The sequence below is a fragment of the Cebidichthys violaceus genome, unplaced genomic scaffold (genome assembly GCF_023349555.1).
Source record: "Cebidichthys violaceus isolate CVI_PGR_0920_01 unplaced genomic scaffold, fCebVio1.0.p SCAF_13, whole genome shotgun sequence".
Lineage (NCBI taxonomy): Eukaryota > Metazoa > Chordata > Actinopteri > Perciformes > Stichaeidae > Cebidichthys > Cebidichthys violaceus.
Window position 1 is genome coordinate 13,524,790 of NW_027176296.1, and position 22,033 is coordinate 13,546,822.

The window sequence follows — 22,033 nt, forward strand, 5'->3', positions numbered from 1 at the left end:
GTTAATACAAACGTTTAAGAAACACTAGAGTACAGCTGAAGTTGTCCATCACTTTCCGCTGCAGATCCTTTTGGAGGAGACCCGTTCAAAGAGACGGATCCGTTCAAGGCTTCGTCGGAAGATTTCTTCAAGAAGACCACGAAGATGGATCCCTTCTCCACACCGGACCCCTTCAGTAAAAGTGCCACATTACCTTCCAAGGTACTTGTTCAATAGCGAAGACCAGAACATGGAATTTTGACTTATATCCCCACAGATTTAAAGATGACTGCCTATTGTTGGCTTATTTGAATCACTAACAAGTTCAACTTTTTCTTTGGTTTGATGAGAATTCTGGTATTGCCTATTCTGCATTTCACTAAAAACTGTATGAAAACAAAATGGGGGTAAATTCAGATTTTACATAGATGGTAATAAAATACACACAAGACATAATTCATGAATTTATAATTAAATGTATTCAATCTTCTTATATTTCCAGCAGCAAACCAGTCACTTCACAAGCAATGACCCATTCTCTTCAAGCAACCCAAAACCCAAAGGACCAGGTATGGGTCATTTCTGTGTTCCCTCACATGTGGCTGTGGACATCATGTGTTTTCTTTGAAACTCACAAAATGAATGGAATCTGTCAGTCTTTGTGCTCTCCAATATCCTATAATAAAACTGGACACTTTCCCCAACCCTAGCTTTGAGGTTAGATAGGAGTCAGTTCTGTGACATCTTTCAGGGTGTCTCTGGCGGTGGTTTAGTTGGTTTCGTGGTGGCATAACTATCTGACGTCAGTGCATCGGAGCTCTTCAGTCAGCTGTTTGTTCCCGGCGTCAGCAGGAGAAAAGCTCTTTCATTTCCTCCAAGATATCGGTGTTGTCCGGCTTGAATGCCTCAGTGATTGGAGGTAACTGGAGCCTGTCACCACAGCGGGGCCACTGTTTGCTCAGCCTGAGGTTACCATGTTGGTTGGCCTATTAAAACGGTGTCTGGAGAGGGAAGGTGTCACGTTTGCTTACTCACTTCCTGACTCGGATCGTCCATACTACTTCAAATACAGCTACACAGCGCCACACTGGCTCCGGTTAGGTCTGGCATTTCTGACCAAAATATCTAGATGTTTGTACTTGAATGGGCTCTTATTAAAATCCAAACAGTAGCGTAGCATCTTGTTTTGTGCAGTCTGTAATCAGGCCTGTTGCTGCTTAGAAACACCATTATAACAAATGGATCCATCAATTCTTGATTCTGCTATACGCAACATTTTCTTGAAACTAATGATTAGAAACATTCTGTGAAATGCTAAAGTAAGAGCTAAATGCTAACATCAGATGCTAGAATGCTCACTATGACAATGTTAACACGCTGAGGTTTAGCAGGTTCAATGTTTACTATGTTCACCATCTTAGTTTAGTGTGTTACCATTAATATCGCTAATTCCTGAGGTGTACCAATTTAGATGGTGAGACATTTAATTCATGGACACAAATCTCAACCATTGTTCGTCATTGGAAGAAAAGTCAGGGGATCACCAAAGTCAGTAGGCTTCATTGTTGGGGAACCATTAATGTCTGTACAAAATGTTCATATCATTCAGTCGTTGAGATATTTCAGTCTGGACCAAAGTTGTGGCCCGACTGACCGAAATCACCCTCTCTGGAGTCACACCATAAGTTTGGTAAAAAAATGAACGGTTTTGAATGCCACGGCCGGAGGCATTATTTGTTTGGGTTGTCAGTCCACGTCCGTCTGCCTCGTCCACCGCAATATCTAAGGAAGGCCTGGGGGGGGGGGGGGGGATTTCCTCAACTGTGGCACGGACGTCCACTTGGACTCGAGGATGAATTGATTAGACTTTGGTGGTCAAAGGCCACTGTGACCTCACGTCCGTCCAATCCACGTGAAGTGCCTGGAGGGAACAAACGTCCACATGTCCCCCTAAATGTACTATTTACTATACTGACAGTATCTGTTTATAAGCTACTGAACCTCATTCCATCAGTCAGGTAAACAAGGCTGTTTCTATGGAACGTGCTTTTCCAAACCCCTTTTTTTGTTTTTATAAATAATATTGTGTGAATTTAAACATTTTTGAAAAAAATACAGTGAAAGTGCAAATTAGATGTTGAATTGTAGCGGACACCGTGACAGTTGGTTACACCTTTTGGTCATCTTTGCTGTAGTTTTGCATTGGTGTTGCATTGGATTGTAAGGTGTAGGCCATACTGTTGCTCCTCCGTCTATGTTAGTCAGCTTTGGTATCAAACGAAGTAGAAGAAAAGTGATCTCAACAACACTGAACATTTGAGGTTGTCTAGTAATTGTGTTCACTGCGTGTAAAAGAGCTTGTTGATGTGACTTCATTGTTACTTTTTTCAGACCTGTTTGGCACGCTGGACCCGTTCGGCAGCAGTTCGTTCAACAGCAGCAGCAACAGCTCTGCTGGGTTTGCAGACTTCAGCCTCATGTCGAAGCCCCGAGACCCTTTTGAAGGCCGGGCCGGCTGGCTGCCAGACTACCAGAAGGTACCGGAGGCCAGCACTCATCCTGAAATCACTTTTTGGTGCAGATATGTACCGTAAAATGCCGTATTAGCACAATTGGCACAGATTAGTTGAAGTGTTTCCTGATGCCATCATTTCTCCAGTTGTGTCACTGACAGATTCTAGTATATTGAAATTACAGCTGAGCGCTAATCAACGTTGATCAATGTTCATCCTTTTGCTCGTTCTTTCCAGTCGGTGTTTGTGGACGACCCATTCAGCAGGAAGAATGACACGCCAGCTCTGCCTCCGAAGAAAAGTGTTCCCCCGAGGCCCAAACCCCCCAGTGGTGAGTGTCACACTCTACAGGCTTCTCAATCTTTCTTAAATATCGGCTCTGACTGTCTTTTTTTTTATTGTGTGGTCCCCAACCTGGGGTCTGTAGCCCCAAAGATCACAGGGGGTGCTCCAGGATTTGTCTGAGGTTGTCAAAATTAGATTTGCACAAATCATAATTGGACACTGACTGGATAAATTATACAAAAGTCTGTATATCAACTATTTAAAAAGATTATTAATATTATTATTTGTTTTGTCCTCACTCTAAACTCAAAACATTTCATTCAAACCCAGTTTCTCTTCACAGTTGCAGATAGAGATCAGGCTGTACTGTTATTATTTGCATTATACTTTGTGTAGGATTACATTTGTTTCTGAAAGCTCCAAAAGCAAGACGACATCGCTTTTTTTATGTTGAGGAAACTGACGAATTATATTCATTAAAGGAAGTTGATTTAATAGAAAGAGACTAACTAATTTAATACGCTTCAAGGAAAAGAGGTTGGGAACCGCTGGTCTGTTATATTCATGGATACCCCTGTAGCTTAGAAATAGTTGAGAAAGACGAGTGATGAGAGAACATACTCTGGTCGCCCGAGGCCGGTGGAAAAGGGAAGTGGGACAACATACGTGATGGTTTTTTTTGTGCGATTACCACATCGCCATCATGCCGTAGCCACCGCCCTGCTGGGTTTTACATGCATGCTCAAGAGTGAAGAGGAAGGGGGTGTGTGTGTGTGTGTGTGTGTGTGTGTGTGTGTGTGTGTGTGTGTGTGTGTGTGTGTGTGTGTGTGTGTGTGTGTGTGTGTGTGTGTGTGTGTCTTGCAGAGTTGGTGATAATTCTCTCTCAGGGTTCATGGGTGACAATATTAAACATAGTCCTTTGAGACATTAATGTCAAAAATATTGATAAAAGCAGTTTTAAATCAAAATATGATATATTCTGCTTTCTTAGGTAGATCCATCGTCGATACATAGTGTTAAAAACATAATTTCTTTCTCACACCGTCTGAATACACCATGTGAATGGCTCCGTGTGTACTTCCTGTCAGCTGTTGTCATTCACATACACTGTAAACCGGGACACATTTACAATGTTTAGAAATGTGAAGTGGTCTACATATTGTATATAGTTGTGACGTCATTTAAAGGCCCAGTTGTCTGAATATGTACGGGGTTCATTTCTCCGTGATTTAAGCTGTTCACACTATTGGAGCACTTAGACCTGCTTTATGATTAAAAAGAAATGGAAATCTCACTTTTTACAATATGGGACCTTTTTAAAGGCACAATGACAATTGCGGTTTGTAAACGTTTGCCCCTCCTCCCCGGCTCAACGGCACCAGAAGCCACGCCCCCTGACCACTGTGCTCCTCAGCGGGTGACATCCGTTTTGAATTGAGCTTTGTCAACTTGGAATTTTGCCTCTCTATATTAGTGTTGTTTATATTTTTTGCGATTTCCTGTGTCCGCCATTTTTGCAGCTTCCTCTCGGATGCTTGCATTCCATGTGACACCTGGACGTTACGCCCAGAAACGTCCCGAACAGCAAAATGAAAAGTAAATCCAGGCAGAGGGCAGAACCTCTGTAGATACACACTTCTAATGGCTCATATTTCTATATGTACCTTGTATGTATATATTGTATATATTGTGCCTTTAATGGATACCTAGGATACCTAGTTGTTTTTTCTTTTTACCATCGTTTCTTTTCAGCAATTAAAAATACATCAAATATCTCACTATGGAAAAAAACCAGTTACCTTGAAACAAGTTTGATAACCCCATGCAAGAGGCAAGACTAAATGCATAAAAAACGATTTCATCGTGGAATAAAGGACCTTTTTGAATGGACACTTTAACGTTGTGTATAGCAGCCTTTTCTGTAACGAGAGAAAATCTTTTTTTTTTTTAAACTGCGCTCTGCTGTGTAAACAGGAAAGACTCATTGTGGGCACAGAGACGATAAAAAGCCATCGCTATCACATACTGTGTGTTATTTCTCAATTCAAACACTTAACCAGCAGCGCACTGTGGATGCCTTATTGAGGCTTTACTACCCTCTTATACTGACAATAGTGAGTCTTGTGAGTTTTGAAGTTTGCATTTCTCACAACTCTAATCATTTCATCCCCTTCACAAGTTGTCTTTAGAGAACTACATTGACTTTATTTGTCTACCTCAGTGGAAAGCCAGGTACATACAATACACATGATACAGCATACCATAAACATATAAAATACACAGTATACAAAATACAATAGTGCAAGTGGGCAGGCAGCAGCAGATATCTTTAATTATAGATACATTATTTTCATGCCTCCATGCCAGCGACATCTGGCCGTTTTTTAATTCGGTTTGGGTGGTCAAAGGTCACTGTGACCTCACAAAATGTGTTTTTGTCCAAGGCAAGAATTAATACTCTAATTGATCATTTCACCTAAATATCTTGTTTTCAAATGTTGCATTTAATGCTTCTAATTGTGCCGATTCCTTTACGAATGGATGTCATGATCACAAAGGGTCCAAAAAAGTATTTTGGGGACAGCACAACATGGCCCCTCGGGACTCGGTGCTGTGTTTTCAACCTGAACTGTGGCCACGCTTGCTGCTGTTATACTAGCCCACAAGCTTTGCTGAGTCAGTGTTGTAGAATGGAGCCAGAGAGAAGTCTGTTACAGCACCAGTTGAACTCCAGCGGCTGTCTGTCAGGTTCATCGTCACTGTGCAACGGCTCCAATTCATGTTGATTCTTTTTTCAAAAGTTTTTATATTGATTTTTATATCATGATTGTTCACAAACCGCTGCTCTGATGTTTGTGTGTAGGCACCCGTAAAGGTGATGTTGTAAGAGCAAAGATGTGCGGTTTGCTTGGCCTGTTGTTTGCAGACACACCCTAACTTGCTTCCTCTCTCTTCCCTTCGTGTGTGTGTGTGTGTGTGTGTGTGTGTGTGTGTGTGTGTGTGTGTGTGTGTGTGTGTGTGTGTGTGTGTGTGTGTGTGTGTGTGTGTGTGTGTGTGTGTGTGTGTGTGTGTGTGTGTGTTTACAAGGCTGAGTGGTTCACAGAAGGTCAGGCTGCAGGTTGTGTGCAGCAAGCGAATGCCAACATTGTAACCACTGTAACAATTGTCCTCCTCTTCCTTCATTCAATTATATTCTTCATGTCTTTTATTTCACTCTTCTTCACACACATGTGCACATACACATGCATGCTCTGTCACTTTCTCCCATCGCCTGACGAGGTGTGATTGGGTCACGGCTGCAGCGATAAACTGCTACAAGTAAACTGTCATAATTGAAGACAGCGCTGTGGCTGTATTGATTCCAGTAGCTGAAATAATGCACGTACAATCCTGTGATAGACATAGAAATTTCATGCCACTGATGTAGTGGATTATTTTAGAACAGGGTGGAGCTCGTTTGTGGTTTCTCAAGTGTGAGCGCGCGTGTGTGTGTGTGTGTGTGTGTGTGTGTGTGTGTGTGTGTGTGTGTGCGCGCAGTTTACCGAAAGAGGAAAAAACTGATTGCCAGGCATGCAGTTTTGCTCAGTGTGAAATGAACTACTCACCCCGATCGGCCGAGGTATCTGGGTAATAGAAGTAAATACGAATGTGTGCATTGTATGACAACGGGTTGGCTGGTCCTGTGGTTTTAACACCTATTCAAGCAACATGGTGTGCTCTCAACGTTCCCACGATCCTCTGCCAGGGCCAGCTAATTACACAAACTGACATCACCACGATAACGTGCTAATGCTGTGTTTTATGATCCACCGGTGGTTTTAAAGCATCACCGCGTCTGATCAACTACACAGAGTTTTCATTCGTTCTGGGAAATATTTGACTGTTAAGTCTTCAGGCAGAGCAAGGCTATTACACCTCTTCAAGTCTTCACTTATACTGACTCATTTCATGGCCTCTATAAGAGTCTTAAATGCAGATATCTGAAAATGTGACAAATGAATTCCAATTCAAGAAAATGAGCGAGTTAGTGGCTTTTCAGTTGATCTGTTTTGTCACACATACACTCTAAGAAATAAAGGTGCTGTCTAGAACCCAGAACCACCTATGAGAGGTTCTACAGACAACCCTTTCATGGTGTAATGGTTCTATCAAGAACCTTTCCACCATCTTAGGGTGCTGTCAAGAACCCACCCAGGGAGTTGAGTCGAGAACCCTTTTATATTCCAAGGGTTTCATCTGGTACCCATCCAGGGGGTTCCACTGAGAACCCTTATATATTTCATCTAGAGCTCCAAAGGGCCAGAGTTGATTCAGTGCAGGGCACAATTATCATGGTTCACTATTACAGTTTTTGTGAGGTTGTAGTCTGGATTGTGGGCGTTCTCTATTATCAACCCTGCTTTTAATAATCCTTGGAGAACTGAAGCGCTCTTTGTGAGACTTAGGGTTCCATTAAGAACCCTTTTCATCCAAAGAATATACCTCTACGCTCAAGACTTTAATTAGCTTTTTTATTTTTTACGTAATTTTTCCCTCTTGATGCAGAAAAGATAAAAAATGTTTTTTATATAGAGCTGAACCAATGAGTTTATTGACAGGAAATTAATCTGCAACTATTCTGATAATCGACCACTAAGAAAAAAAACACCAAGTGGCTCTAGATGCAGCCTCTCCTCCGGAGAATGTTCTTCTTTTTCTGTTTTGTATAATTGTAAAGTGAATATTTGGGGGTTTTAACTGTGGGTCAAACAGTTAATATAGATGATATTCTACAGACCAAACCGTGAATCGAGAAAATGATCAACAGGTGGTTAAATAAATGGTGAATTGCAGCCCTAGCATTGCAAATATAGCATTGATAACTCTATGTGGACTATTACCATGCATGTGAATGTGTAGTCTAAGCACATGAACAACAGAAGTCTATTTGTCTAGTTGGTAAACTGGTGAACCAACAGTTGGTAATGTGGGCAGAAGCCAGGAAACCGTTGAGAATGGCTCCGTGGGTCTTTTTGATTTGAGTCCTCTGGCTGTTGTCTTTCTCTGTGTGTTATTTCCTACACCAGCGGAGGATGCCAGCACCGCATGTGAAAGACGCTGCATTGGAACTTGATGTGAATTGCTTTGGTGTGTGCGGCGTGTGGAGGTGAAACTCGTGTGGCTTTCAAAATTGGTAGCTGTCTTTGAGGTGACAGCGGCGGGGAAACAGGGCGTGGGCAAAGCTGTGGGAACTAGAAAATGTGTTTTTTATCCAGAACTGATCAAATCAGATCCTGCATTATCAACATAGTTCACTGAGGTGAGAATTACTCTTGCAGGCAGCAGTGCTGAGTCATTATATCTCTCAGCTATCAGTGAACACATGCACTTTACTTCCTCCTCTTGAGATACGTGAGACCTGAAGCCTCTGATATGACATGTTTTAGTTTTTTCTCTTGTCTTCTTCTCACCACAAAGCAGATTATTTCTCTGCTATCCCAGAAGCACCTTTTCTGTGTGTCCTTATTCCCACCAATGATTTTTATTGAAGTTCATAAATTGGTATATAAAAACACATGGAAAACACCAGCAGTGCCGCTTTCATCCTTTTATCAAAGATGCTTGGGAGGTTTCGCTCTGTCACGCTTGCCGTCACCAAGCAACCAAAACCTGCGCGCTGCGATGATGATGATGAAGTTGCGGACATTTAGCTGCAAGCCTCACTGACTAAACCAAACGGAGTCAAAACAAAGATAAATGGATTTCCAGCACTCTAATTCCCTCCAGGTGGCAACCTCCGGTTCTGCAGAGTGAAGCCAATGTGGAAGTGTTGAAACCTGCATTCTCTCTACTGACCAGCAGGGGGCGACTCCTCTGGTTGTATAGAAGTCTATGAGAAAATGACTCTACTTCTCTCTTGATTTATTCCCTCAGTAAACATTGTAAACATGAGTTCATGGTCTCAATCTCTAGTTTCAAGTCTTCTTCAATACAGCATGATGTTCATTTAATAAATGATGATCCATTTAGAGTCAAACAGACCATAAAGCAGAGTATGCTTTAGAGCGGGATTACTGTGATTGACAGGTCGCTGCCGCTACCAGAGCCTTGTACGATGTCTCTTCGTCACTCCTCCACATTCCAAATATGGTAACTTCTGTTCATTGGTTGCGAAAAAACAACATGGCGACGGCAACGTAATCCAAGATGGCGACGGCGAAATCGCCAAACTCAAGGCTTCAAAACGGTGACGATGACTACGTCCACTTCTTATATACAGTCTGTGACTCCTTTGCGGTGGCTTTACTGCTCCATTTGTCTGTTGTCACTTCGGCTGACCTTTCAACCAGATGTTGTGACGTTGTTGGACGGATCGTAAAGCTCCGGGTAGCTCTGCGCTAAAATGATTAACGTCTCCTTCATACATTTACTATAGACGGATATTAACGGAAGAAAGAAAAATGTTATCTGTTGTAGTTGGTTGTTCCTCATCACATGACATGCAGTGCGCTCTGCAGCGTTCCTAAAGTTGAACATTTTGATCTCGGGATGCAGCCGTAGGAGCTTGTGAATGCTTGCAAGCCGTTACGATGTCTCTCGCACTTTTCTTGTCTTCCACGCGTCTACATTGACAACACTGGACTTTAGGGCGCAAAAAAACGCAGCATGCATCATTTCAGATTTTAGTCTTCTTTTCGATTGGTTCGTCACATGAGGGCTCTGAACCAGTTGCTGTTTTATTCAGCAAGCATTTGTCGGTATGGTTGAAAAGAAAACTTCCCCGGGACGATGCTTACCTCTTGTCTTTTATGTCTTCAGGTAAGAGCACGCCAGTGAGCACATCTGGCACAGCGGACCCTTCCAAACCGTGCGACCCCTTCCAGCCGTTCGGCGGCGACGCCATCGACCCGTTTCAGAGTAAAAAGGGCCTGGGAGACCCGTTCAGCGGCAAAGACCCCTTCGCCCCGTCCTCGGCATCAAGTAAAGACCCTAAAGAGCCCGCCTTGGGCTTTGCAGACTTCAGTTCTGTAAGTTGAGATGGGTGATACTGTCAAAACTGTCGGTGTCAAGAGGAGGCCACGCCTCTCTGCACAGTCACTAGACTTAAGTTCTGGTGAACTCAGCGTGCTGAAAGTGCTCACAGGATATATCAGAGTAGTATGACTGCTTCTGTTTTTGGGTTTGAATTTGATTACTGGTTTTACAACATCTCCCTACTTGGTGTCTGAATCAGTTAAGAAAGGCATGTTTGTTGTTGGCATATTGAGATCTGATCACAATGTGGGCATATCCACATGAGGAGAATGCTTATTAACGAATGCAGAGGGCCACGATCACATATCCACATTAAGGATGAACTATCAATTGTTTTAATTATCGATTCAAACTTATGATTAAATGCTTATTTTCTGGGACAACCAGAAAATATTCTATTTTTTGTATTACTTTAATGCCAAATAAAACTTTAGTCAAGTTAAAATAATGTATCCAGATACAGTTTGCATGTTAATACCAAGTAAACTGTATATAGTATGTTATCACTAGATGTCCAGACAGCACACATTTATTTACACAGCAACGGCTGGGTAATACCTTCATATTACTAAATATTGAGTGTTTATCAAATCATATTGTGACAATATGAATATATCATTTAATATGTTTTACAGAATTATTTTCCCTGAATTAAAGATGGCAAACAAACTGATTATAAACTATAAAATCATACGGTTTTTGTTCTACACGGATAAACTGTGTTTAATTCCGTATTCGTAACACAGCACCAGACATGAATATGTTATCTGTCGTGGTAATATAAAGCAATAAGATCACACCGCTCAGTTCACTGAGCTACAATATGAGCGTAACAGTGGAAGTACTCAATAAGGCAGGACAACACACGACTCAGACGCCCTCTGCTTCAGCTTCTCTAACCGTTATCTGTTCTCTGTGCTGTTTGTTACCCATCACAGCTCTGACACAACTGGTCCTATACTCACACAATCGTGTAGAGTATGAAAGTGGTGGTGGGGGGGTCATCTTTTATATATTTATATATAACAATATATATATATATATTTCTTGACTAACAGGCTGGTGCTGTGGCTGCGTAGTTTCCTGGAGGCTTGAAATGACCTTTTAATTATAGCTGTGTAGGTAGCAGAGCTGTTGTTGTTTCTCAGTCTTTATGAAAGTCCGGAGAAACGAACGTATGAGGGCTAATATCAGCAGAGTGTCTCTAGAACAATGCTTCTGTCTGACTGGAGCTACTCAAATCAGCTGTTAGTCTGATTTCATTTACATGAGACACATGAGCAGTATCACCACTCAACTCTCAGCTCGAGTCTGTCTGCCCTGCATGACCTTAGTGTGTGTGTGTGTGTGTGTGTGTGTGTGTGTGTGTGTGTGTGTGTGTGTGTGTGCATGCTTTAACTCTGTCTGTTCTTGTTCTGCATGTTTTATTAAGTCACTTTAGTTTGCCTTATCTCACCACCGCACTCTTAGAAATAAAGGTGCTAACTAGAACCCCATAGGGTTCTTCAACTTGAGAATGCTTTTTTTGGTTCCTAGTGGAACCTTTTTATAAAGGTCGCACCTAGAACCCTAAAATAAAGGGTTGTATCTAGAACCATCTTTGAAAGGTTTCAACCGGAACCCCATATGAAAAGTTCTCCAGAGAACCCTTCTATGGTGTAATGGTTCCGCCCAGAACCCACCGAGAACCCTTCTGTATCCCATCGATCTTTCTCCACCTTCTTTTAACACCCATGCTTTCAACAATCCTTGAAAAACTATTTATTTCAAAATGGGTTCTTTATGAAAAGAGTTCTTAATGGAACCCTTAGTAGTACAAAGAACACTTGGATGCGTTTCTTCAAAAGAGGGTTCTTTGAATGAAAAGGGTTCTTAATGGAACCCTAACTCTTACAAAATAGTCATTAAAAACCTGTTCTTCAGAAAAGTGTTCTTCAGAAGCAAGTGGTTCTGGGTAGAACCTCAGCCCTTCAGGAACAACCCTTTTGAAGCCCTTATTTCTAAGAGTGCACTCTCAAGCTTACTTCCACATCTTTAATCTGCATTCTGCTTTTCATGGGACCTCAGATACAAACGGACCGCTTTACTGGCTATAAATGAAATAATTACTCATAAAAATGCATACGCATGTCATTTAGAACATATGTCAGCCGTTCAAAGACGTCCTGGGAACCATGAAGCATTTCAAACATTCTGCGTTAAAGGTTTATGGTTGTTTCAGCTTTTACTATTATTATTTAATAATACATTTATTACATTGTACACAAGCTGCTATATTTAAGTCTACTCCCACAAAATCATCTCATTCCAGCCGTTCACACAAACATACATTTTGATTATTTTAAGCTCATGGCCTTTAACCCTCTCAATACACTGAGATTTGGTATTCTAGTTGCTTCCAGTGGAGTTGTTGTAAATTCTGTGACACTGTAAACTTTAGATCTAGGCTTCATTGTCAGTTTTTCCAATAATATTGACTGCCCCACAGTGCTAGCCCTATAATACCAGTCACACAACAATCCCACTACAGTTACATATATTTGAATAGCTTTGATGAAACAGTAACTCCATCTGCTATGAGCCCGATCTCTTGTCCTGATGACATAAGTAGGAAAACGAGACGTATCCTTGAATGGACAGATTTCTTAGGATTCCTTCATCTTGTTTTCTCTCTGCATGCCACATCTCCTGTTGCTGTGTAGCCGCTCTGTCCTTTAGCTCCCGCTGCTGTTCGTCACCACGTGAAGGGATTCACTGAATTTTCTGTTTCACCTCAGTCCGTTTGTGTCACCTGTGGCGCTTATCGGCAGCGAGTGTCTACTTCGACCTCAGTCGCGCGTTGGCATCGAAAGTCACTTCAGTTAACACCAACTGGTTCGACGCTATCACAATTACTTGCTCACAATTTAAAGAAGTCGCTAAAGACAGTGGACTGAGCAGAAGCAGAGCAGGTGTCCCCTTCACAGTGTGTGTGTGTGTGTGTGTGTGTGTGTGTGTGTGTGTGTGTGTGTGTGTGTGTGTGTGTGTGTGTGTGTGTGTGTGTGTGTGTGTGTGTGTGTGCGCGCGCGCTGAGTGTGATGTCCTGTACAGTAGCCTAGTTCAGGGACGTCTGGTTTATAATACCTCTGTTCTGTAATCCACCTCTCTGACAGGACCGGACAAAGTCAAGGTAAGAGATCGAGCACGCAGTGAACTTCACATGAAACAAACTGACGTTAATGAGAGAGCGTGAAGGCGGAGCGGTTTAGATCGGGAGGTTGAAACGTTAGTTTGATAGATGCTCCATCACGTGGAGCTGAAAAAGGAACTGTTTTCTTTCTACTGCTCGTCCTTCTTAACGACAATCAAAAGACATGACGCAAAGATATGTTAGCAATATATTTATAATCTCAATCTGTATGGATATGGGAAGTCCCATGTCTGTCCTCACTGTTGCTAGGTTATGTAAATGCTCTGGAAATCTTAATCTGTGATTCTTTTCAAGACAGAATCTTTATCTTGTTTTTTTACCACTCATGGCAGTCCACTAAGTAAAAGAAACAATGCGGTAAACATCCTTGATTTTCAACTTTAATCCATGCCGAGCAAAGTGCTTTACATAGTGGGTACTCTGACTCATTACTGTCATTGTAATGAGTCATTACATTGTTTTTTACAATTTACATTGTGTTTTTTTCACTGCAATGTCTTATTACTTATTGGCAAACATTCACTCCCTGGTCACTGAAGGTGCACCTATACAGTCTAATGCAATCCAGCACAAAAATATTCCAGTCCAGTTCAACAGCCCTGCAAACTGCAACCTCATCAATAAACATGTAGTTCAATGAATACGTCCCTCGCTGTTTAACATAGCTATCTTAGTAAAAGTAGAATATATTGCAGAACTGCTGTATTGGATTGCATTTCATTTTACAGGGGTACTTAATAAAGTGGCCACTGAGTCTATACAATTTGAAGCTACGTCCACACTAATACGTTTCCGCTTAAAACCGGGCTTTTAGAACGAGAACTATCTCCGTCCACACGTCGTTTCAGCATCGTTTTTGAAAAGATTTCCGTCCGTACTAGCGAGCCAGAAATGATTTAATCGCTCCAATAACAGCCTCTTCCTCTGCATGTCGGCAGTAGTAGCATTTTTTTTAAATGCAGAATTTAACGCACAACAGCTGCTAGTAAAGAGAACAATGTCAGCAATGTATGCCTGTAATCCGTTATCTATGTTGAATTAACCTGGTAGTCGATCGATAATCAAGGCTGTTTGTTTTTCTGCTAATAGCAGATCAAGTAGCGAGCGTCTACGTCATCGTTGTCAAAGGTCTAAGTTTCTGCCCGTCCACCCGGAGTTATCAAACTAACATATCATCAGTAGCGTTTCCAAACCCCTCCGTCTTTGGGGGGTTTAAACTTCAGAGTCGTGTGGACGCAAGGTCTAAACGTAGCAAAACGTATGCGTTTTAAAATGGAAACGTAGTGGTGTGGATGTAGCCTGAGATATATATTGATGTAGTTCTTCTACTGTGAATTACATTTTAAAATCTGTCTGACATCTGATATTTTCCTACTCACTGCTGTTCATCACTGTTGTCATTGTGGTAAGTAGGAAGCAGCTATTTAAGATCCAGTCTTAGTCTTTAGATGAAAATTTGTTAGTTTTAGCCACATTGTTTCGTCGTAGCTTCAGTCTAGTTCTAGCTGACGTTACTCAAAATGCTTTAGTCCAGTTTTAGTCAACGACAAGTCATTATGTTTTTATACAGGTATTTTTTTTTCATCTATTATTAGTCCTGTGTCAAATGTGATTTTTTTTTTTTTTTTGTCATGAAATTATATTGAATATCTAGTTTTGTCATTTTTGCCAAACTTATTTCACATACGATTTTACGTTGTCGTGATCTGTTGTCATTAGTGATGCACGGTTCACTGTCGCCCACCGGCCCCTTATGAGCACCGATCCGCACCGCCCCAGAACGCAGCGTGTGTCAATCAACCAACCTGACCGCCAACTTTCTGAATTATAATAGCACAATAGTCAGGACTGAGGTCGGAGACTAAAAGGACAGAGACGGATTTAGCGCCGCCACAGCGTGAGAGAGGGAAAAAAATGTTTAAACCAAAATTTAGTCTTGTCACGGTCGGTCTCATCATCGTCTCGGAAAAAAAGGTTGTTGGCGAACATATTTCGTTTTAGTTTTACTTAGCAAAATCAACACTGGGGGAAGGCGGTAGTGGTGCAGCGGATCACAAAACTCACGGTTCGGGTCGGATCAGCACAAAAGATTTTTTTTAGACTTTTAGAGATCACTGATCACGTTTTTTTTGCCACCGATACTAATTGCCAATCATTGATGGTCTATATTGACAGATACAGTTCTCTTTGTTGTTTTGTTTGATTATAGCAGCTGGTCTAGAAGAGTATTATTTATTTAATTTTTTTTGCCACCATCTCAAAAATAATTTTAACCGCTCTAAAGTCTGTAAACCACCAACAATTCTAGATATTTTACTTTTTTAAAAGTAATTCAAATCATAAGGAAATGAAAGATTGTATTTTTATTGATTAACAATGATTGTCATAAGTAGTTTTAATGGTGTATTATAATCTGTTTAGGTAGTGTAAACTGGTCATAATTCATCTCTAATATTTATTTATATTCATGTGAAAACATGAAGTTTTTCACCAACACTACATTTTACAAGATTACCTGTGAACACATCATTATAATTTACCTTCGCCCAACACTCATTTTCACTGAGCAGAGCCTGAACGCATCATAATGGCGGTGCTGCCACAGTTACCAGCTCTCCTGTTTATTTAAGCACAGATTGATTGTTTACAATGTAACATCATCAGAGACTAGAAAAACTAAAATTCTGAAAATATGAAATGCATATTTTACTGAATATTGACAGATAACGATCGTCAGTAACACTTAATTTCACACTGTGATGCTTAACGTTAAACTGTGTAATTAATCCACGGTTCCCATGCCTGCCGAACCGTGATGGGGGGGGGGGGGGGGGGGGGATCTGTACGGATCACGGATCCACAGTGGTCCATTACACCACTAGAAGGAGTGCTTTTTATGTGAATAAAGTCACATCAGACATTTATTTAACCGTCATATTTCTCTGTCTCTCTCTCTCTCTCTGTAGTTTGGGAACGAGGCTCAGCAGCTGGAGTGGGCGAAGCGAGAGAGCGAGCGAGCCGAGCGCGAGCGGCTGAAGAGGCTCAGGCAGCAGGAGCAGGAAGACCTGGAGCTGGCCATCGCCCTCAGCAAGGCCGAGATGTCCAACGCATGACCTGGAACCTGGAACCCCGACCGCGCACACACACACACACACACACACACACACACACACACACACACAAGCTAACATGACTGACATCTAAACATGCAGACACAAAGCAGCTCACTGGACCAAGTGTTCATACAAACTCTGATCTACACACATACACAGGAATTGCACCTCCACTATTTTACATTCCCCCTCTTGCAATGACTCGATGAATGGAACAGAAAGAACCTCCAGGCGAGTCTGGTCGATGACCCTGCATTTATAAAAAAAACAACTAAAAAAACAGACAACTCTCCTGCTGACATGAAGAGACGGAGAACTGAAGGATGACGGAGGAAGAGGGCCTTGATGGAAACAAACGGATGCACTGTGTATATGCACTAAAGTGGCTGGACAGTGATGAGACGGATCCGTTCACATCGGACTATTGCTGACAGAACACCTCGACGGTTTGAATTTCAGCGTGTTGTTTTTTTTCTCCTCCAGCTTCTCACAGGGTGGGGATATGGCTAATATCAGTAGCAACAACTCAACCAATTCAGACTGCCAGGGTGTTTTCTTAAAGGGATTTTATTTTTTCCTGATGCATAGGGCCGACGCGGTTTTATCAGCGAGCTACTGATGCTATAAACCGTGTCTGCGTTTAGTGTTGAGTTGTGTTGCTGGCATGGAAACGCTATGGAAATGCGGTGATACATAAGTATTTGTTTCTTAGAGAGAAGACTGGATTTGACACTCCTCAATTTCTCTTTTTTCTCACTTTTTTTTTTTTTCTCAGGAAATTCTGTCACTAAGCCAGACTGAGTTGAGAATGGGAAAGCTCCATGTTAGTAGAGTTTATTTTTCACTTCCGCTAGAGGCTTAACGTTACCCTCTGCTTTGTGTTAAGATAGGCTAAACTCTGTACTGGATGTAGGGAAATGATGATTGCTTTTGATCTCAGTTTTCCTTTGAATTTGATACCACACCGGGGTCTACTATTACTAGATAAGGGACTTTCACCTCAAGTCCAGACAAGGCTGGATTATCGACCAATTCCCAGGTTCACTATGTGGCACATTTGTTAAGGAATATGCTCTGCACCCACCAATATGAAGTGATATGATACATCACGTTACCTGTTAATGAGCTGATGTGCTGTAGAGCCTTACAAGACATTATACAACTTCTTCTTACAGGCTGAGAAATACTGACCGTGTTCCTCTAAGGCCTCTATTATTTACTATCATCTCCTGGCGGAGATAATGAGATTGGCCATGAGTGAGTGTGTTCGCGCCTCTCTCTGTGTCTGTCCACGGCTAATCTCGCATTCTGCTGCAGCAAACTGTGTGATAGTTTGGTTGGCAGATTATGGCTGCATGCTCAAGGACCTCTCATGGGTTGCCAATTTAATACTGCCATTAATTGGGGGGGGGACAACTTTTTTTGTTTTGGGCAGTGTGTTTGGAGGCCAGAGACACCAGTTATTATTATTCTGCAAAAAATTACGACGTAGCTGTCGCGTGAAACGGTCACGTGAAAAACACGCGTGATACACTTGCGGTCTAGACGCGGTCGAACCGTACAGCAGTGGTCATCGCAGACACACCTGGCGGAAATCCACGCTCTACTTTTCCGGTTCATATTGTGTTTACATAGCGCATATTCCTAAATAAATGTGTTGTTAATCAAATAACCATAAATCTGGGGGGGGACCCCTGAGGACCCCTAGTGGGCTAATCTGGCCCCAGAGTCCAGTGCATGTGCTTGTTCTCCTTCAGGAGAGACACTCCCTTCTCTGGCTCAGTGGCTCCTCCTCTGTGAAAACGGGAAAACTTTTAACTGACAATTTCAGTCTGGTCACATGATGGGAGGAAAGAAAAAGCAACTTCTCTTCAACTGCATATATATATATTTAAAAAAAATAAAAAAAAAAAACCTGATGAAGCTCCATTACACTGTTTCCCTCTAATGTGACAAATCCCTGACGAATGAAAATAACAGCTTCAAATGTCAACATATTGTTTTGAGTGACAGAAACAAATTGTACAGATCTATTTTCTTTGTCCGTAGTGTGAGACTACTGTGTGGAGTTTGCTGTGACGACGCTGCAGTACTCCCCCCTCTATCCAGTGTATATATATTATATTAACAGAGCTAACTATGCTGTACTCTCGATCCCGATGCTGTGATGTCACACCACATTCGACACATGAAAGACAAGATGAGGGAATCACTTTTTTTGTTTGACCTTGTTTTCTTTTTAGAGATTGAGGATTTTTGTTTTAAAAGAACATTCAAATTAATCTTTATTGTTTTGTCACCCCAGTGCTCCACAGACCAGCGAGCACAAGCTGCAGAGTGTTTGGAAAGGTTTGGATCAGGTGTCATTAGGCTGTGAATTTGAAATATTTGCTGTTTCTGATGTTTTTCTCTGAGTTGTCCCTTTTTAACTTGAAGCGGTGACTCGTGTTTGAGTGAGATGGACAGAAGTGGACTTTTAACGTTGAACAGATTCTGCTGAACTAAGTCACTGAAGACTTTCTGTCTCACTCAGAGCTTCTCTGTTGCAGTTTCAAGTATCACATTGTGTTTCATATTCATATTTATATATATATATATGCCAGTCTGTATTCGCTGTGTGTCCATGACCAATCATCGGCTTCAGTCAGTGCCCTGCAGGCGGAATCTGCTCAGAGCACATACATTCTCCTGAACGTTAACTTTAAGGGATGACATATGAAGTTTCTCATTTCTCATTACCATAACTTTTTAAAAAATAGGGAGAAAGAGGCTTTAGTTAAAGGATAGCTTTTTGAGATTGTTAGTGGTCATTGTTGAGACCAGTTGTAACCACTAGCAGTACTTTGGTCTCTGGATCGTCGTAATACAGTGCTGGATGTCTTCTGATGGAACTGGAACATTTCACTTAGTTGGACGTTTTTTCAATTTGTAAAGAGAAATGGAAGAATTTTGAAATATATACACGCACCTTAACAGCTTCTAAAGGCATCATCTGAAATTTTGTCAAATCCAACAAAAGTGTGCTCAGTGCGAATATACGGATGTTTTTTGTCCATTCTGAGCTACTGTAGAAACATGGCAGTCACCTCTGTGAAGCAGATCAAAAACGTCTCATTCTAAGCTAGCTGATCCCCCTAAATGCTCCCCTCTGTTCCTTTAAATGTGGCTGAACTGACTGCCCGATGTTCTGGGGAGTTCATCATTTCAACATTCTTCCCATAACTAACTTTATGAATGTCAAATTGACAGAAATGTCTAGGTTGTGTCAGATACCCATCCAGGACTGTGATGCGTAATATGATGGTCTTCAGGGTCAGGTTCTCTGTATGATGCTAACAAGCTGTATTTTGAATCGATCTCCAGGACAAACTAAGTCATTTTTAATCCAACAGTTGGGACTAGCACATTGGGATGAAACATAGTTTGCTGAACTACTAAAATAGTACGTCAAATTGGTCTTTGTGTTGAAGAAGGCTTTGCACTGACTGGTACGACGAGATGACCTCATGTTATTTAGTGTTACGTTTGCCTCTCCGGTCACCACATTGAACAAGATGATGGAAGGTCAATAGCATGACTGAAATATTCTCCCCTGAGATATTATACAAGTGTTGAAATGCTCTTCTGGGGGTAAAAATGTGAATTCACCCAAATTGGACAGAAATGCTCACGTTAATGTGCAGCCACCGATTCTGCCAGATAGAAATGTGAACTGCCTCTCCCCTGCCATTTTGTTTTGTCTTGTTTACATATCATGAATGTTTCCTTTGCTGTAGCTGTTACAAAGTGTGTACCTGTAGGAGAGCCGTGTCCCTGGATAGTGAGCTTCTCTAAGCTGTACACAGCTAACGCCTCCTGAGAGCTTCCTTCTACCTCTGAGCCATAGAAACGCATTGGCTTTACCTCGTTGCTGTCACACTGTCGTGAACATGTTACTCATATTGAAACGTATGCCTGTTTTCATTCCTCATTGCAACAAATGGTGCGGGATAATGGCGGACAGCAAGCTAACAGGCTAGCTTGTCGTTAGCTACTACCCATTTGTTTTGATAGGGAATGCCGAGCTAACAAGGTATTTTAGTTTATGTTACGTGCCGCCAAAAGACTGGGGTTCCAACTAGTTCATTTTTATTTTTTTAAAGGCTTTCACATCCTAAAACAGCTGGGCGCTGTAACGTAGAAAATCTATCTTTACATTACTGTAACATGCTGCTAGCTGCCAGCTAACAAGCTAGCTCGTAGCCGACTGTTAACCGTTAGTTAAATACAGATTAGCCATCGATAACGACGCCATTTTCAGTCGTCTAAACTTGTTCACAACAGTGTGACGTGCACCTTGCATGGCAAAAAAAAGAAGAAGACTAATATTCAAAAATGTCTCCTTCAAATTTGCTTTGTGTCTCTTTTGGTCACAGCCAGATGGCTCAGCTGCATTTTTGGAAGCAAACCCCTCTTGTGGAAGGTGAACAGAAATCTATAATGTAGAAACGATCTGAGTGTCACAGGATGCAATGGTACCCACTGCTCTGGGAGGAGGTGTAGGGCAAGTTTGTCTCAGCTGTGACATTCTGTGGTCATTGGTATTTCTAAATGCATAAACAGGCCGCGTTGTGCTATTTTTACACGGTACAAATGGCAACATCCAGGAAGCAGAGGGCTTCATAGAAAATGTAGCAGTCTTCATGTAAAAGTGTCAAATGCTGCCCACCTCCCAGAAGCAAAAAACAATACTTGAATATTAGAATGCTCAACACTCACTGAGAACTAGTGCTGGATGTCATTTGGACCTTTTTGATTCTAGTGGCGATAAGATACCCGAGTCTCGGTACAGACACCAAAACAATACTTGAGACAAAAGACAAAGGTCTGAAATGTCAAATCTATGTGCAAATGTAAAAAAAAAAAAAATGTTTTTATTACAAATCTGACCAGATATTTGATGCCTGCTCACGGTACTTTTTCCCCCACACTTGCACATTTCAGTTGGTACCAAAATGTATTGATACTTGACACCCAGCCTACCGTGAACTGTGACCCTCCATCTGTTCTTCATGTGTTTCTGTCCAACCTCCCCTCTGACCTCAGCCCGTCTGCAGTGTACTGCTTAGACCGGCCAAATCCAGACCGCGACCGTCATTTATACTGTCGTCTGATACCTCCATTGTGCAATAGATTATGTTTAATTTGTATTGTTGTTTTGTGTATCCTGTGAAACTTTTTTTAATTTTTTTTTTTTTTTATACCTAGCGAATGTTTTTAATATGATTATTTATGCACCAGTCACCGCCCACTCCTCTGTCCCCACTTTGTGGGGGAAGTTCCTGCTTTGATTGCAATCTACAAGCCTTTCAGTTCAAAATACTTTTTGTCTATTTTGGGGAAAGAAAATGGTAACGCAATGTTCCTTACTCAATATGTTTTAATTATCAGCAATGTTAGCAGTTAAAGGTATTTATAGAATGACGGCTAAAGAAATGTAAAAATGTACAACATAATTATTCCTCAGTTTTAATACTAATTTTATTTCATTTGGGTCAACAATCCTTTGAATTCTGTGTGACTGATGCTTAATAGTAAGCAGCACAAACAGATTTTGAGGGGACTTGTTTCATTCTCCATTCATTTTATTTTGGTGGATTTCTCTTTTTTTTCTGCCTTCAACTTCCCTTCCTCCCATGTAGGCGAACTACTCTGAGCTGTCTTTATCAAGATGCATACGATGTGTATACAGTCTGTATAGTATCATGTCTGTTATATTTGTCCTATAAAAAAAGTGAAGATGAAGAAGAAAAAGTAAACTTGATGAGGAACCATTGGGAGGATTGCTTACAGTTACACTAATAGCTGCGGAGAGAACAGACGCTGGTTTGTTTTGAACGCTGACCCTCTCTACATGGTCTGTGCTGTTTACTAGAATAAAACATTTCAGTTCGATGAGA

General features: G+C 41.4%; 1 protein-coding gene across 12 annotated transcripts in view; it reads left to right on the forward strand.

The window, feature by feature from the left end:
- Nucleotides 1-22,033, forward strand: part of LOC137870480 (epidermal growth factor receptor substrate 15-like 1) — a 43,503-nt gene extending 21,470 nt beyond the window's left edge. For 7 of the 12 annotated variants that reach the window (XM_068707812.1, XM_068707808.1, XM_068707803.1 and 4 more), the window contains 7 exons: nucleotides 65-201; nucleotides 482-548; nucleotides 2,371-2,516; nucleotides 2,730-2,823; nucleotides 9,576-9,737; nucleotides 12,944-12,960; nucleotides 15,948-22,033. In XM_068707812.1, the coding sequence (XP_068563913.1) occupies nucleotides 65-201; nucleotides 482-548; nucleotides 2,371-2,516; nucleotides 2,730-2,823; nucleotides 9,576-9,737; nucleotides 12,944-12,960; nucleotides 15,948-16,094 (770 nt within the window). In that variant the 3' untranslated portion in view covers nucleotides 16,095-22,033. The remainder of the gene's footprint in view (nucleotides 1-64; nucleotides 202-481; nucleotides 549-2,370; nucleotides 2,517-2,729; nucleotides 2,824-9,575; nucleotides 9,738-12,943; nucleotides 12,961-15,947) is intronic. The other 5 variants (XM_068707813.1, XM_068707814.1, XM_068707806.1 and 2 more) reach the window with 2 other exon arrangements.